Below are 16,849 nucleotides of genomic sequence, written 5' to 3'. Positions count from 1 at the left end.
AAAGAAAATAACAAAAAGATGCATAATTTGAACATGATAAATGATTCTAGTAAATGTTGTGTAACTCTCTACATCTTGTCAGCACTAAAATGATAAAGCTATAAAAATATGAATATTTTTTTCTATTCTTACCCCAGTTTCGTTTGGCGTAGGGTTAAATCCACACTGGTTGCAGACAGTATTCTTGCACTGGGTACAGTTGCTGTAGTTTGGCAGATCTTTAGACCCGATGTTCAGTTCAACCTTACAGAGTGGACAGGTAGACTGGTCTGGTTTGACAGCTACTTGGGAACCTGCTCCAGCCTTTGGAAGCTCTGACGGTGCTTTGTCCACTTTGGCCTGTGTTGATGGGGGTGTCATGGTCTGCTGGGGTTGTTCTGGCTTGTTCTGATCTTCTTTCCTCTGGGCAGCAGGGGATTTGAGTTGTTTGGCTGGAGACATCTTTGGGGAAACTGGTGGAGTAGTCTTGGGCTGGTCCTGAACAGCTGACGTCATCAAAGTAGATGCAGAGCTGAAGATTGAAGAACCAAAGCCAAACATCTTCCCACTTGATGATTCTGCAGGCTTTGCAGCACTGACTTGGGTTTTGCCACCACCAAAACCAAAGAAGCCTCCTGATTCTTGTTTCACTGCTGTGGCATCACTCTGCTTACGTTCAGTTCGTCTTGCAGGGTCTGGTGATTTACTAAGACCTGTCGTTTTCTGGGGCTCCAGTGGCATTTTCTGAGAAGGAACTGGGCTTGCCTGTTTCTGAATCTCTCTCTTGTTGGCACCCTCAGCTGCAGCTGGCTGTGCTGTTGCAGACGCTTTCCTTTGGGGTGACTGTGGTGCTGATGACTCTTTCTTTTCCCGTTCAGGTGGACTGATTATATCTTTCTTTTGAGGTTTTGCAAGCATCTGACTGTTGACAGAACCATCTCCAGGGGGCTGTGCTGCTCCAAGAGCTCGTTTCATCTGACAAGTGAGACACAACCATTCCTTCACCTAACAAATAAAATAAAAAAGGTTCCATTAATAGGTGGTTTGTGTTCAGGTGACTATGGAGTAGGATTAATGTTTTATTTCAACATCTGGAATAAAGTAACTCTTGCAATGGAGAGTAAATTGGATTTAAATGTTAAATATTCAAAGAAAATAACAAAAACATGCATAATAAATGATTTTAGTAAATGTATTGTAACTCTCTACATCTTGTCAGCACTAAAATAAAAAAGAAATACAAATATGTACAAAAAATTATATTCTTACCCCAGTTTCATTTGGCGTAGGGTTAAATCCACACTGGTTGCAGACATTATTCTTGCATTCAGTACAGTTGCTGTAGTTTGGCAGATCCTTAGACCCGATGTTGAGTTCAACCTTACAGAGTGGACAGGTTGACTGGCCTGGTTTGACAGCTACTTGGGAACCTGCTCCAGCCTTTGGAAGCTCTGATGGGGCTTTGTCCACTTTGGCCTGTACCGGTGGGGGTGCCTTTGTCTGCTGGGGTTGTTCTGTATTTTTCTGATCTTCTTTCCTCTGGGCAGCAGGGGATTTGATCCCCTTTGCAGGGGACATCTTTGGGGAAATTGGTGGAGTAGTCTTGGGCTGGTCCTGAACAGCTGATGTTATCAATGTAGATGCAGAGCTGAAGATTGAAGAACCAAAGCCAAACATCTTCCCACTTGATGACTCTGCAGGCTTTGCAGGATCAGGTTGAGATTTAGAACCGCCAAAGCCAAAGAAACCTCCTGACTCTTGCTGTGTTTCTGCAGTAACATTACTCTGCTTTCTTCCAGGTTGGCCTGTCTGATTTTGTGGCTTCTCTGGACCTTTATTTTGTCTTTCCTGTGTTGTTTTAGCCTGAGGTGCTGGGCTGGCTTGTTTTGACTGTGAAGTATGAGTTTCAGGTTTTCCTGACTGTGCTGATGGTGTCGACTCTTTCCTCTGTGGTGAGATTGATTCTGAGGTCTCTCTCTTTTGCACAGCAGGGCCTGGACTGTCCATCTGTGTAGGTGGATTGGAGGAATCCTTCAACTGGACTGCAGCAGGTGAAGGAGCTTTACCGGGTGAAGATTGGGATTTCATTGTTGGAAGCCCTGGGGGCTCAGATCCTCCAACTGCTCTCTTCATCTGACAGTTGAGACATAACCACTCTTTTCCCTGAAAATAACAGTAGACAGTTGGCTATGGATTAATTTACAATATTTACTAATAACACAAGTATTACATAGTAAATACAAATGTATATCATTCACTACGGGTTAATTATATCATTGTGAAAGGGTCACAGATCATACATCAATTGACAAATATCAATAGCATTTAAATGTGCTAACAGAAAATATATTTTACATGCATGTGAATAACTTTTTTTGTCCCAGAGGATGTCGATGTTTTCATTTGCTTACCTCACTTACAGGCATGGTGCTGAATCCACATTGGTTACAGACTGTGGTTTTGCACTCAGTGCAGGTGTTATAGTTTGGAGGATCCTTCGAGCTGATATTAAGCTCCGCCTTACACAGTGGACAGGTGGCCTTGTCTGCATTTGGAGGCATTTGTGGCACCGTTGCTGCCTTTCCTGGCTGTGATGAAGCTTTGTCCTCTTTGCCCGGGAGGGATACCTCTGGTTTCTTCTCCTGCTCTGGCTTCGGAGTAACAGTTTTAGCCTCTCTTGCTGGCGACATTTTCGGAGAAACTGCTGGTGTGCCTTTTGGAGAAATCTTGGGGAGAGCAGACATCTTGGGAGAGACTTGTGCTGGTGCAGACATCTTGCGTGAGCCTGGTGGTGTAGTCCGCGATTCTTCCTGAACAGATGATATCAAAGTGGATGCTGAGCTGAAAATGGAGGAGCCAAAGCCAAACATCTTCCCAGTCACGGACTCTGTTGTTTTTGAAGTATCGGGCCCTTTTACAGGACCACTTGCGCCAAACAGGCTTCCTGCTTTCTGCTGTGTATCAGGGGCCACTGTCGTCTGCTTTAGCACAGGCTGACTTGCCTGGTCACTTGATTTCTGAGAACCGGATTTCTGGTCAGGGGTTGGACGAGCCTTTGTGTCACTCTCTGGTCCTTTAGTAGCCTTATCTGCCGGTGTTCCTGCTGTAGTTGGTGTCTTCTGAAGAGAACCTGGTGTGAACCCCTCCTTTCGTACTGTAACAGGCGTTGGAGGTTTGTCAGATTTCAATAATTCCTTCTTTGAAGTTTCCACTGGTATTTTTGGATGGTCAGCAGATGGAGGAATTTTGTTAGCTGCAGTGTGAGATTTCATAGGAGGTCCAGTGAGCTCAGATGCACTGAGAGCTCTCTGCATCTGACAGTTCAGGCAAAGCCATTCTTTAACCTGCAACAAGAAAAAACAAGTCAAATTAAAATGTGCATCAAAATATTGGTTTATAGAGTTCATGATGTCATTTTGTTCATTGGTTGGTCGTGTTTTACCATTTACAGTTTTGTGTTATGGTGTAAATGATATGTGTGGAATCCGTGCTATTATTACCTCTGCAGCATTTGGCATTGGATTAAATCCACATTGGTTACAGACAGTGTTTTTGCATTCTGTGCATTTATTGTAGTTGGGAGGTTCCTTGGAGCCAAAGTTGAGTTCCACCTTACAGAGAGGACAGGTCGATTTCCCTACTCTGGGAATAGTTGGGGAAGCGGCTGAGCCCTTTGAAGGCTCAGGTGGAGCCTTTTCTACTTTGGCCTGTAGTGATGGAGAGGCCTTGGGCTGTTGGACTTGCTCAGATTTCTTCTCCTGCCCTTGTCTCTGAGCAAGAGGGGATTTGGTTGCCGACGCAGCAGGCATCTTGGGAGAAACTGGTGGTGTTGTTTTGGATTCATCAGCTGAGTTTATCAACGTTGATGCAGAACTGAAGATGGAAGAACCGAAGCCAAACATTTTTCCACCCAGTGATTCAGCAGGCTTCGCAGCATCGGGTTGAGCTTTAGAACCACCAAATCCAAAGAACCCCCCAGATTCCTCTTGTGTCGTTGACGCACTGCTACTCTGCTTACGACCAGCTTGGCTTGTCTGTTGTGACGGTTTCTGAGGACCTGTCTTCTGGCCATCTTGTGGAGTTTTCTGACCTGGAGCTGGGCTGACCGGTTTCTGACTTACTGGTCCTTTCACAACTGCCACCTTTGCCGCCTGCTCTGCTGGAGTTGATGGTTTCCTCTGAGGAGAGACTTGTGCAGAGACCTCATTTATTTTAGTTTCGGCAGGTTTTGGAATGTCTGTCTTCTGAGATTTGTCTACTTGGTGACTCTCCTTCTTTGGAGAATTGGCAGATGCAATAACTTTGTTTGGTGTGGTCTGATGTTTCATCATGGGGGTTCCTGGAGGCTCTGATGCTCCTAGTGCTCTCTGCATCTGACAGTTGAGACATAGCCACTCCTTCACCTATATCAGGGCAAACAATAAATAAGAAAAATGCAGATCAGTTGATTGAAACATATGATTCAAAATTATTAATAATATAAAAAATTATGTTTTAAGTCATTTCTACAGTATTCGTATAGTCTTACCTCCTTAACATTTAGCATGGGGTTGAATCCACATTGGTTGCATACAGCGTTTTTGCACTCTGTGCAGGTGTTATAGTTGGGAGGGTCTTTAGAGCCCACATTGAGTTCCAGTTTACAGAGAGGACAGGTAGACTGGTCTGCTTTGGAAATGAGCGGGGATGCTGATAATTGCTTTGATGGAGCTTTGTCGTCTTTCAGTTGTACTGATGGAGGAATCTTGGCCTGCTGGGGTTCTTTCTGTTTCTCTTGGTGATCTGGTTTCCTGGGGGATTTGGGGTCCTTTGAGGGTGTAATTTTGGGAGAGACTGGTGGTGTAAATTTGGGCTCATCTTGAACAGTTGTGGAAATCAAAGTGGATGCAGAACTAAAGATGGAGGATCCAAAACCAAACATCTTTCCACCCACTGACTCGGCAGGTTTTGTAGCATCAGTTTGACTCTTTGAACCACCAAAACCAAAGAAGCCTCCTGAATCTTGTTGTTTAACTGCAGTGGCGTTTCCCTGCTTTTGTGCAGTTTGGCCTGTCTGTTCTGGGGGTTTCTGAGGACCAGTTTTCCTGCTCTCCTGAGGTGTTTTCTGACCAGGAGCTGGGTTGGCCTCTTTATGAACATCTGGTACTTTAGCAACCTCAGCCTTGGCTGATTGTGTTGCTGGTGTCGAGCCTTTTCTCTGAGGACTGCCTGGTGCTGACTTATTAAGAAGTGTTGGCTGTGTAGTTGTCTTTTTTAAAGATGAAGTGACCAAAGATCCGTCTTTCTGGGGTTCACTTGATCCAGTAGCTCGTTTGACCTGGCAGTTTAAACACAGCCACTCCTTCCCCTTTAAAAAACAAGAAATACACAAATTTACATATGCATGTTTTAGTTACCATACTCATAATCATAAAGAAAGCTAAACAGATACAAAATGATGTTCCTTTTTTCAGGGTTTAGGTGCCCTGTTCTGAACAGAATAACACACCTACATACAGTATATACAGCAAATGCCACATGGTAATAGTGCATCATGCATATGGAAGACAGGGAGCACACTCTGTAAGCAGCAATACACAGCAATTTAGATTGGCAGGAATATTTACTTGTAGTAATGTGGCTGGTGGGGCACATCTAATGTTGTAAATTTGTATGAAGACAAACAACCAAAAACACAACGCAGCCTGGTCCTTGTTTTTGTTTTGGTTAGAATCAACTGTTTAGCACAGCATTTAAGAAAACTGCACATCAGATATCCGTATTTAATGGAATGTATTTAAATTTAAATTTAGTCAACTAATTGTCCAAATACAAAACTGTGAGAGTAAACACAACACCCCTGCACCCCCGCCACTTGTTTAACCTACAAATTATAAAGCCAACGTGACAGTAATGACAGTGTTTTAGTGGTTTATATCAAAACATCCACTCTCACAGAGAGTTTGCTAAAAGCACAGAATGATCTGATCTTGGTTCACCACTGTTTTAGCCATAGGTTGCAGCAATATCAGCAGTAGCCTTGGGCTGCCCTTGGCCCCTAGCCTACTAACTGTAGTAACTAAGTGTGCATTGAATTTCAGAGTCAAGTGTCAAGTCCTTTGTGCATCAGATAACCTGAAAGATGCCATGTCCAGTTACCCTATATATGTGTGTGTGTGTGTGTGTGTGTGTGTGTGTGTGTGTGTGTGTGTGTTTCATAAAGCTTTATTAGCAAGTCTCTTTGACTAAACTCCTGAAACAGTGTTTAACAGTGTGTGTAGATCGAAAAATAAAGCTAAAACTATTTTCAATGCACCAATTGTCTCTTTGAGTTCTATAAAAACACTAATCTTATTTCAAAACAATAATCTCCTTTCATAGCGTATTTTAAGACTAAAGGGAAAGACACAAGTGCCACTCGAGATGTGCAGAGTTTCTTCTTTGTGTGAGTGTAGTGCTCATCTTCCAGGGTTTTGTCAAAGGGTTTGACACACAGTCTCCTCACTATTTAGAGACTAGAGGCCGTGTGAGTAGGATATGGAGTGAAGATGTCTTTGCGATTCTGCAAATTTAGCCCAAGGACTGGATGTGGTGATGGCTTGCACAGAAAAAAAAGGCAAACACCACTCTAATTTTGATGGAGATTAAATTGGCATGGTGCAATTTATTAGCTCCACTGAAGGGTTTAGGTTTTCAAATGTGGGGATTTGTTTGTTTATTTTTTAGCAGGATTATGCAAAATGTACAGGATTGATTTGCATCATATTTAAAGCAGATCTGGTTAAAGTGGCAGATCCAGGTGTTTTAATCACTTTCCTCAACATTGCAAAATAGAAATTGCAAAGTAAATTAGAAATTTATCCGGCTATTTTCTTCTTATATTACTATATATTAGGATTATTTGGCCTTGGCGTAGGTAAACGCCATGTCATACTATTTTGGTCATACAATTTTATGAGAAAAAATGTTTCTAAATTATGCCACTGATATACAAGCTGTAGTGGAACTCTGTCAATCCAGCTAATTGAACACATATTACCAGTCTTACCTCTTTAACATTTGGCATGGGGTTAAATCCACACTGGTTGCAGACACAGCTTTTGCAGTCAGTGCAGGTGTTGTAATTGGGAAGATCCTTTGAGCCCACGTTGAGCACAACCTTACAGAGTGGACAAGTGGACTGGCCTGCTTTAAGAGCATTGTGGGAAGCCTGTGGAGTCTGAGATGGAACCTTTTCCACTTTGCCCTGCCCTGCTGGATTAGCCTTTTGCTGCTGGGCTGGCGCTTTTCTCTTGTCTTGGTCTGACATTTGGACAGACGTTGGTTTGGTCTCCTTCGCAGGCTGCATTTTAGGAGAAACCGGTGGTGTGGATTTGGGCTCATCTTGAACAGATGAGGCCATCAGAGTAGAAGCAGAACTGAAAATGGAACCAAAACCAAACATTTTCCCAGTCACTGACTCTTGAGTCTTTGCAGGTTCGGTTTTAGCACCACCAAAGCCAAATAAAGTTCCTGACTCCTGCTTGGGAGCCGGGGTGGCACTGCTTTGCTTACGTCCAGTTTGACTAGTCAGGTCCGGTTTTTGAGACCCAGCTGCTCTCTGGATCTCAGGTGTCATTTTCTGAGCAGGTGATGGACTGGCCTGTTTTTGACTCTCTGGTCCCTTAGCAGCTTGAGCCTTGGCCGGAACATTAGACTGCATTTTCTGAGGTGAACCAGGTGAGGACATCTCTTTTTTGACAGGTGCAGCAGGAGATGGCATCTGCTTCTGAGCAGGAGGAACTTTGCTGGGTGTGGGCTTTTTCATGGGAGGTCCTGGTGGTTCAGAAGTCCCTTGAGCTCTCTGTATCTGGCAGGTAAGACAAAGCCACTCACGACCCTATAAAAAGGAAGAAATACATCGATTTTGACATTGAAAAACTGATGTCAATAAATTTCAAGAAAATGATAAATACATTTAATAATAACATTGCATCTCAAATAGCATAAAATGCTTAATTTTAAATTTCTTTAAGACAGCCTAAGAGCAGTGTTGGAAGGTTTGCATAGAATTTTAGTGACTAATACTGTAGGTGTAGTGTGTAACAGTAAATCTAAATCATATTAGATAAGCAACGCTTCACATTGAATGACCTTTCGCCAATTAGTCTGCACTGAATCGTTGTCAATCAAATAGATTACATCACGTTAGTAGCATAGGATTTGTGCTGTACTATCACATCACAGACATGAAATACATGCACATTCAGTTATCATAGTCACATGAAAATGTTAAAGTTATTTTATAAAAGCAAAATTTCAAACCACTACTTACATCGGAGTCTGGAGGGCTGAAGCCACAAAAGCTACACACTTGAGTTTTACACTGTGTGCAGGTTTTATGGTTAGGTGGTTCCTTGGTATGCATATTAAGTTCTGTTGTTTTACACACTGGGCAAAGGGACCTAGCTACTCCTTTTGACTGAGATCCGGCTTTGGTTGTTGCAGGTGATGAAGACCCTGCCCGGGACTGGCCAGGTGTACCAGGTCCCTTGGGGCCCTGTTGCTGAGGCCCAGGTTTATCAGAGGACGGCTGCTGGGTTGTAGTCCTGAGGCCCTGCTGCGGCTGTCCTGCCCTCGATGAGCCCTGTTGTTGCTGTGCAACTTTTGGGGAGCCCTGCTGTTGCTGTGAAAGTTTAGGTGAGCCCTGTGGTTGTGGTCCAGTTTTTAGTGACACCTGCTGTTGCTGTCCTACTTTAGGTGACCCTTGCTGCGAGCCAGGTTGTTGTGGCCCAACCTTTGAGGGGCCTTGCAGCCCAGTCTTTGCTGGTTCTTGCTGCTGTGCACCAGACTTTGCCGGCCCTTGTTGTTGCATCCCTGTCTTCGGTGGAACCTGTTGTTGAGATGGTGCCTTTGGAGATTCTGGTTGTGCTCCACTCTTAGGCAGAATCTGTTGATGAGCTCCAGGCTTAGGTGACCCTTGCTGCATTGGGCCCTTAGGTAGACCTTTTTGTGGCTCCCCTTTAAGCTGGCTTTCAGGCGGTCCCCCTGCCTTCGGAGCAGCTTGTTGCCCACCAGGCTTGTTTGGGAGTCCAGCCTTTCCATTCCCGTGCAGCTGTGGTGACCCTTGTTTAGGAATTTGCTGGTTCTTTTGCATAGGGGGCCCCTGGCCTGACTTTTGGGGTCCCTGCTGCTGTTGAGGGACTTTGCCAGGGCCTGCTCCTGGCTGCTGTTCTCCAGATGGCTTCACTCCCTGTTGGGGAGGTGCTTTCTTATTTTTATCCCCCTCCCCATCATCTCCAAATAGGCCAAACTTATTTACAGCGGAGGACACAGCATTGAGGGGATTGGCCCCACTGAGGAACTTTGAAGAGAACATAGTTGGGTCCTCCTCCTCCTCCTCTTCTTCCTCCTCCTCGTTGTCCTCCTCCTCCTCCTCGCTGGAGCTGGACTCTACGGGACTGTCAGAGTCAGAGCAGGAGCTGTCTCCTCTCTGTCCTGGCTCTCCCACAGAGGCCTGTGGGGGGACTTGGGCAGGGGCTGTTGAGAGGGCATCTACAGCCCCTGTGCTGCTGCTGCTGCTGCTGCTCCCTGGGCTCTCCTCCGGCTCAGCATCTACACCAGACTTTCTGAATGCACGAGAAACACAGAGAGAGGAAGTGTGAGATAAGAGGGAACAAGACAAAAGAGTGTGATCATTTGTGAAGCACATTGACAGTACTGCGTGAGCCAGGGCTGTTAACTAAATGGCCTGTTTTTTGGATGAAGGAAAAAAATACATGAAATCACGTACCCTCTGATTCACTATTTAAGTTTAGAATTGAGGTTTGATCATCCCTACCCAAAATAAGACAGATTGTAATCAACTTAGGAGCATCAGTGTGTTACATAATGCCATGCTGCTGTTAGATGGTGCATCTGTATCTAAATCCGTAAACAGCGCATTTTGCGATATAATTAACATGCGAATGCAGCGCAAATGTAAAGAAACGTCGTCTGAGCCACAGCACAGTGTCTGATAAATAGAATTGACTCTCATTCCAGCTGAAACGATCATCATTTGCATAGCAATGGTCGCCTTTGTACAGAGAAAGCCATTAATGATTCAGCCTCCTTCTGATTTACTCTGCTCCAGCTGTTGCTTTCAGGACCATGGACAGAGTCAGAGCATCGCAGCCTTTACAAACGTGTGTTCCTCTCAGAAAGCAACAACATGGACCAATGTGCAACAGACCTGGGTACTACACACACAATTAAAAAAAAAAAGACTATTTAAGGTGGAATCACAGGTTTGAAATACTATATATTTGTTCTTCCACTGTGAAAGAATTTGACTCATCACACCCCCTGGTTTCCCTCACGTCCGTGCACTTAAATGGTGGACTGTCGGGGGGTGGGGGGGTGAGGGATCTCATGCAGGACATGTTTTACAGCAGCAAGAGGACGAGTAAACACAGGAAATCTAGCGCTCTCTCTGCAGAAACTGCAGGCACATCCGGGTAGGGGCCCATCGAAAACATGCAAGTTAATATGTTACTGATACCAACATTTATTTTAAAGCAGCATCAAGGGCAGAACCGGTCTGTGATGAGTATTTTTTCCTAGCCTATGCAGCCTTGTGTATGACAGCTGGATTTAAGGTTTTACTACGCTCAGTCCACCAGCGGTAATCGCTCATCCATCGCTGAATGAGTGGATGTGATGTATCCACAGCGTTTTATCCAAATGAAAAAGCAGCTCGACCCGACAACATCAGTCTGCAGAGGGTCGGAGGTGTTGACAGCTCTTAGCGCACGGGTGAGCGGAGCTTTAAAACACATTATCACCCATTTGTGTGTCCTTGACCTGCTCAGTTTTCGGGATAGTCTGCATAGTACAGGTTACAATGCTGATTTATTTCAAATCAGCTTAAATCAACGAGGAAACCCGGATAAAAAAAAATCTCTGCCATCGGTGTCATTTCCCGAAATACCATCTATAATCCCCTCCGTGTCCCCCCCGCTCCTCTCGAAGCATCCTGCAGCCGAGCATCCTTCACCCTCCACGGTCACAATGTCAAACACTGACATGGACTGTGCCAGTGGCACCGACGCAGCGCGTACCTTCATCCGCGGCGGATCTGCGTCCCCATACTCGCCACATATAAACCTCCTCGGATGTCCTCTCCCCCCCGGTTCGTGTGTGTCTGATCGCCCAAAGGATGGAGGGCACGAGGCAGCGGATAGAGAGCGATCAGCATCCACTCCGCCTCCCACACCCCAGTGCGCAGGCGCCGCGTCTGACAGGTGATCACAATATATATCACGCACGGAAATTGAAATTAAAGGGGACAAGGCGATTTATTTCCCCGGGAGCCACGCGTTATCAGCGGCAAACGACTGGAGATTTACCCACATGCGGACATGTGCTGCACATTTTCTCTGCTAGCGTTGACATATGAAATGTCACCGTGGTGATCAGAGAGGGATAATGTGCTAATGCTCCCACTGTGCTGAGAAATGGGAACTACATCATATTAACTATAAGCTCAGATCACCTTCACTTTCCTTTGTATTTTATTTGTGAGTTGTTTGTTATATGTTATGTTTACAAGTTATTTTGTATTATACCTGAAATGATGAAACAGTAAATATTGTTCATCATTCAGGCCTAATCTTAAATCGTATATGTAAAGGGCCTATACAGCTCAACAGCTTGGTTCCGGAACGTAAAATACGCTTCATTTTCTGAATAGAGATTTTGATAATAACAGCCATAATATTGCAACCATCCAAGGTACTACACTACCCACAATCCTCGAGTGTAATAGCTGAATCCCTGATTAGTGGAACTCATGGTTACCGTTCAACGATGAAAATAATTTCGGCTATGATCGGCTAAAAAACACTATATACGTACATTCACGACACAAACTGTAATGCATTCCAACACTGTATCAACAACAACATTAAGGAAGCTCGCTGGAAGTAGTTGAAAAGGAATCATTTGCAATGTTCTGGGAAGCATAGCTCCTTCACTCTAAAAATATTAAAATACATCGTCTTGTACCTTTGCCTTCTGACCTCGTAGTTGGTCGGCCTGGTCTCAGGCTTAAAACATAAAAGGGTTTTATGAAACATCAATGGATAAAATGAATGTGAAATTTACCTCCACAACCAGAGCCGTTCCAAAAGTGGGCGGTCACTGTTTCGCTCTATAGCTCTCAGAGTTACACAACTTATTTTAGCAAAACATCACAGATCCACCATTAAAATTGCCTTTTCCTATTTCTTACTTTCTGTCAACCTAGTAAACTGTTCCATCCATACAGACATTCCTCCTACAGCGTGCAAAAAATGCCCAAAGTAATACACACAGCTCCTGGTTTTGGAGTTCATAAGTTTATGTGTAAAGACAAAATGTCTGGACACAAAGGTAATGACATATAAGATAATTCATTGCGGAATTCTATGCTTCCATGGTCCATACACTGTCTAGACAATTCCTCTCGGGCCTGAATTAAAAAGTTGTTGCTGCTGTTTGCATTTTAGTTTTACAGAAAGCCTAATGGAGATGTATGTTACAGGAAGTGAACACCCACAGGCACAAAGCACCACTTCAGCCTGAGCAACCTGCCTTTTCTTTTGGCACAGGCCCTCTCAGTCTGGCATTACTCTGCAGAACAGATGTGATATGTGAAGAGACAATCCGGGCGATCTCATCCCGTGTCAGACTGATAAACAAAACGGGCTGCTGTTTTATTTTCTCCTTCCTGCTCAGGCCAGATGAATTGACATCCTAATGATTACCATAAACCTCCTCGAGAAGCATCAGTATCTTAATACAACTCTTTAAAATGTCAAATTCTATTGTAAGAACTCGCATATTACATAAGTAGCATGAATAGCAATTCCTGTGAATTGGTTTACAGATTATAATCTGGGTTTAGCAAACTTGATATAAAAGCAACAGGAGATTCCACCAGTACAATTAGAAGAAAAAAAGCTCCTCACCTCTACGGATCACCCCTCTGCCAGAAAAACGACAATTTTCTCGCTATGATTATTTATCATCAGTCATTCACCACATTTGCATATTAATTTCCACACAATATACAGCGGACCAACTCCTCTTCGGTGCGTGGCAAGCTGGAATGTGATGTGTGGGAAGGATGGAGAGCAAGTGGTGTGTGGGCGTGTGGAACAGTTACGTCATGCGTGATGCGTGAGCGGCAGAATAGCTCCGGTCTCGGTTTGGAAAGCGGCGGATTTGGCTTGCAGACACACACAGGAAACATTCATCAGCACAATCTCCATCTGGGGAAAGAGGCTGTAGCTCTGCACTCGGAAGGAAATCCTTTAAGTAGTCTCTGACTGCTGATGACTACCTCATCTGGTCATCAAACATCCACGTCCTGTTTTTTCCGAATAGAACTTGTCAATCAAGGATGATGTCCCGACATGTCATTGCTAATTATCTGTTGGGGAGATGTAACCGATGTTTTGTGTAAGCCGTGGACCACTTCATATTTTGAGAGGGATCCGTGACTGTTGTTTTTTTTACGGTTGTCATTTTAAACAAAAAAAATCTGTTAATCATTGACGTTTCTGTGATGTTGTTAAACTGCTTTCATCCTGCTGTACGAGTGAGTGGTGTTTGTCAAGCTACACTGTTGCGTACGACTGTGGGACGGGCGGCAGTCACCAGATGCGGCACCATCATGTTCTTTTCTTTTGATCTCCCTCCGCTTGTCAGTTTAAATGCAATAAGGACACAATACCCACTGTCACAAATCGTGTTTTCTCCCACACACCCTCTGATAACGCCAGACCAGATGTAGATCCCGCAGTCGCACGTCAGCCGAAGCATCACAGAGTTAAACAGCATCACTCGGTCATTCAGAGAGAAGAACCCCCGAAGTGATCATTTGCTCCTGTGTGCCGAGCAGTGAAATGAATTCAAGTCATGGGGAACAATTTGAAAAGGTTGGATGCTAAAACACGTTTCGCCTGCAGGTTTCTTTGTCTGCCTCACCACATGTGTTCGGAGTGAATTAACATGCGGGACAGAGATATCATTTCTCTCAAAGGCCTTTTTAGTATCATTTTATTTTTTTCATTTAAGCAGTTTCCTTGAGAAAACACCCAGAATTAAGGAGTTTCGGGAGATGGATATCGTCACTAACTCTGCTTCTTTGTCTGTAGTGCAATTTAGCAGTATACTAGTAAGAGACAGAAGGTAACCAGATGTAGCTTGTTTGGATTTATTTGATTAAGAGTCTTCTAGAACATATAAAATGTTTGACCTCTCCTCCCAAAACAATATCAGCGATGCTTTTGGGTGTTCTAGGTTGGGACGAAAATTTTGGCTAATCTCTATAAACAGCTCTCTGCATATGAATGCAGATCAATTAAAAAAAGACAGAGTTTCGCGTCCTTTGCTCTACAAATGGACTGTTTCTCTATGAGCAACCACAGCCTGCTCAAATGTGAATATGCACCCATATTCACCTACAGAATCTGTTCATAGAGATGAGGCACATACTGACAAATACATAAATACCTACAGGCCTTTAAATAGATGAATTTGCAGTGCAGCTAACCTGCACCATCGACTGTGGGAGGAAACCCACATGGGTTTGAACCCATCAGGAGCTTTTTGCTAAGAGGCATCAGCGCACGCCATCAAGCCCACCTTGCTGCCCTGGGACAAATCCAGATGCCATTGATGCTAACTGTGTGTGTACATCTCCCCGATTTCCATTTTCCAAACATCAATATAGACAGGAGGGCACGGCCCGTCTGACAGCTCACCAGACGCCTCTGTGGTGCTGCTCTCTGCAGCACTGTCTTTCTGCTCACTCAGGCATTCACCATTAGAAAGACATCGCATTCATACACTATCGGTATTCTTCTATGCACAGTTGAGCCTGAACCCAGCACCCACACACCCATCTCTCTCTCTCTCTCTCTCTCTCTCTCTCTCTCTCTCTCTCTCTCTCGCTCTCTCTCTCTCTCTCTCTCTCTCTCTCTCTCTCCTTTTTTCTAATCCAGCTCTATCATACACAAACACTCTCAAACAAACAGTGCTCAGAAGCAGTACTTATCTCACTCTCATTTTAATTAAGCCGACACACTGGAGCATAATGCTGCCGAGCAGTTTTCTAACTCCCGCAGCTGTAATTCTCAGGGTTGAGGTTACACTTTCCACCACAGTATAATCCAGACAGCTACTTCCAATCGTCTTTTTTCAAAAGTATCTTGGTACAGGAACTTTTTTTGCAAAAGCACACACCTCTGACGCTGGCCCTTGAGGAAGGCAAAGCAGTTTTTCCCCGGCATGGTTTTCTCTGGAGTGGAGCCGGAGCAGTGTCGTGCGGTAGCCTGCATGGAGGTGCAGTGTGGTTCTCTCTCTAGGTCTCTAGGTCTGTGTGCCTGTGTGTTTGGCAGGGTCACCATGTAATCTATACAGTAACCCGATCACACACACTTTGCCAGTGTCATTAAATTTACATATCTGCCCAGAGGAGGGGAAAAAATTGACTCACGAAACTCTCTAGATGGAACCAAAAGACCGGTGAGATGCGCCAACTAGAAAACGACAAATAGGAAATTCACATCAACAGTAGCAAAATGTATAGAATTTAAGATGAGCTTTAATTTATGTCACATAATACATCATATTGTTTTTACTATATTTGTTGCCAGAATATATTGGCTCACTGTCTGAGTGAGTGGCTCTTAAATTAAATTAAGTAAAGTGCACAGAAAATAACACCCCTTGAAACACCTGGTTATTCATGTGCAGATTCAAGCCAGTAATTTGTCACACATTCCAAGCGTTCCAACAATGTAATTGACTGATAACTTGATTGTATTAGAATGTGCATGACACACAGGTGGAGTAACCAGGCCTTGGCAGTCTGCTGTGTGTCACCTGGGAGCATGATTTGTGCTTTCCCTTCTCCCGCTCTCACTCAGCATCATGCAAGGGCCACTGCTCTAGTCTCCAAAGCCACCCAGTCTTTTTTTTTTATTCCTGACGAGTGACCACAGCTATCTGCCACACTAAAAATACTCTTAAAGTAACAGCGTCCAAGAGGCACAGGGTACATCCTCATCGCGACATCTCCTATTCTTATTCCGCTTTTCCCAGCAGCCCCTCCCTCTGCTGCCGTGTCATGGGAGAATTCTGAGGATAACTCAGCTCACGCCCCCCAAATCCTACAAATCAGTGAGCAGAAAATCACTGCTGATCAGTGTCAGACCGGCAAAGGAGAGAAGCATAGGAGGGAATGAAAATGAGACTGGACGGAATAAAAAAAATACATCTAGCCCAATAGAAATGAGGACACTTGATTGATAAAAATAGTGCAGATGGGATAAATAAGCCACTGGCAGATGTGAGGAAAGGGATGGAGAGGGAGGGTGAATTAATAATGTTTCAAATAGAAAAGGAGGGTGAACACATTCCGAATGTCCTTCACTGGAAGTGTCAAGGTCATGAGTTAGACATTCTTACATCTCTTGCATCAGTCGCACTGTATCTCGTTGTCATTAGTGGCCTGTAGCATCGGAAGGTGATGGAAAGAGCCAGACAAAATGTGTTCAAGCTGCTGTTCGCCTGTTCTGCAGATAGATGGACATCATAATGTTTGCAGAGGTGCTGTGATAAGGTCTAGACAGCAGGCTGTTTATAATTGAAGAGGTGTAAAAGAAGATGGGGTTTTCCGAGTACCCGAGGACTGCGGCGTTGCCAGTGTACAGTGTCAGAGGAGGACGGTCTTGCACCCATAAAAGCATGTTTTCCTTTCAAATGCATTCAATAGCATTGTTATTAAAGGTTCACAGTGTTGCAGTTTTGGAATATTCCAATGATATGATGAGTTAATCAATTTATTAATATCTAAAAGTCAATATACCATCAGGGTTTA

At 44.2% G+C, this 16,849-nt stretch overlaps 1 protein-coding gene across 13 annotated transcripts in view; it reads right to left on the bottom strand.

Annotated features, from left to right (window-relative positions):
• Window positions 1–13,053, bottom strand: part of pclob (piccolo presynaptic cytomatrix protein b) — a 58,935-nt gene extending 45,882 nt beyond the window's left edge. For 8 of the 13 annotated variants that reach the window (XM_034587279.1, XM_034587281.1, XM_034587286.1 and 5 more), the window contains exons 1-9: window positions 11,040–11,181; window positions 8,273–9,566; window positions 7,007–7,837; window positions 4,508–5,326; window positions 3,856–4,382; window positions 3,480–3,816; window positions 2,391–3,323; window positions 1,249–2,142; window positions 133–984 (exon numbers count right to left, since the gene is read on the bottom strand). In XM_034587279.1, the coding sequence (XP_034443170.1) occupies window positions 133–984; window positions 1,249–2,142; window positions 2,391–3,323; window positions 3,480–3,816; window positions 3,856–4,382; window positions 4,508–5,326; window positions 7,007–7,837; window positions 8,273–9,316 (6,237 nt within the window). In that variant the 5' untranslated portion in view covers window positions 9,317–9,566; window positions 11,040–11,181. Of the gene's footprint in view, window positions 1–132; window positions 985–1,248; window positions 2,143–2,390; window positions 3,324–3,479; window positions 3,817–3,855; window positions 4,383–4,507; window positions 5,327–7,006; window positions 7,838–8,272; window positions 9,567–11,039; window positions 11,182–12,929 lie in introns of those variants that run through there. The other 5 variants (XM_034587282.1, XM_034587283.1, XM_034587280.1 and 2 more) reach the window with 5 other exon arrangements.
• Between the last annotated feature and the right edge of the window lie 3,796 nt (window positions 13,054–16,849).

This window comes from Hippoglossus hippoglossus, chromosome 6 (assembly GCF_009819705.1).
Source record: "Hippoglossus hippoglossus isolate fHipHip1 chromosome 6, fHipHip1.pri, whole genome shotgun sequence".
Taxonomy (NCBI): Eukaryota; Metazoa; Chordata; class Actinopteri; order Pleuronectiformes; family Pleuronectidae; genus Hippoglossus; species Hippoglossus hippoglossus.
Note: the sequence above shows the minus strand (reverse complement) of the source record. Positions and strands in the feature narration are given on the sequence as shown.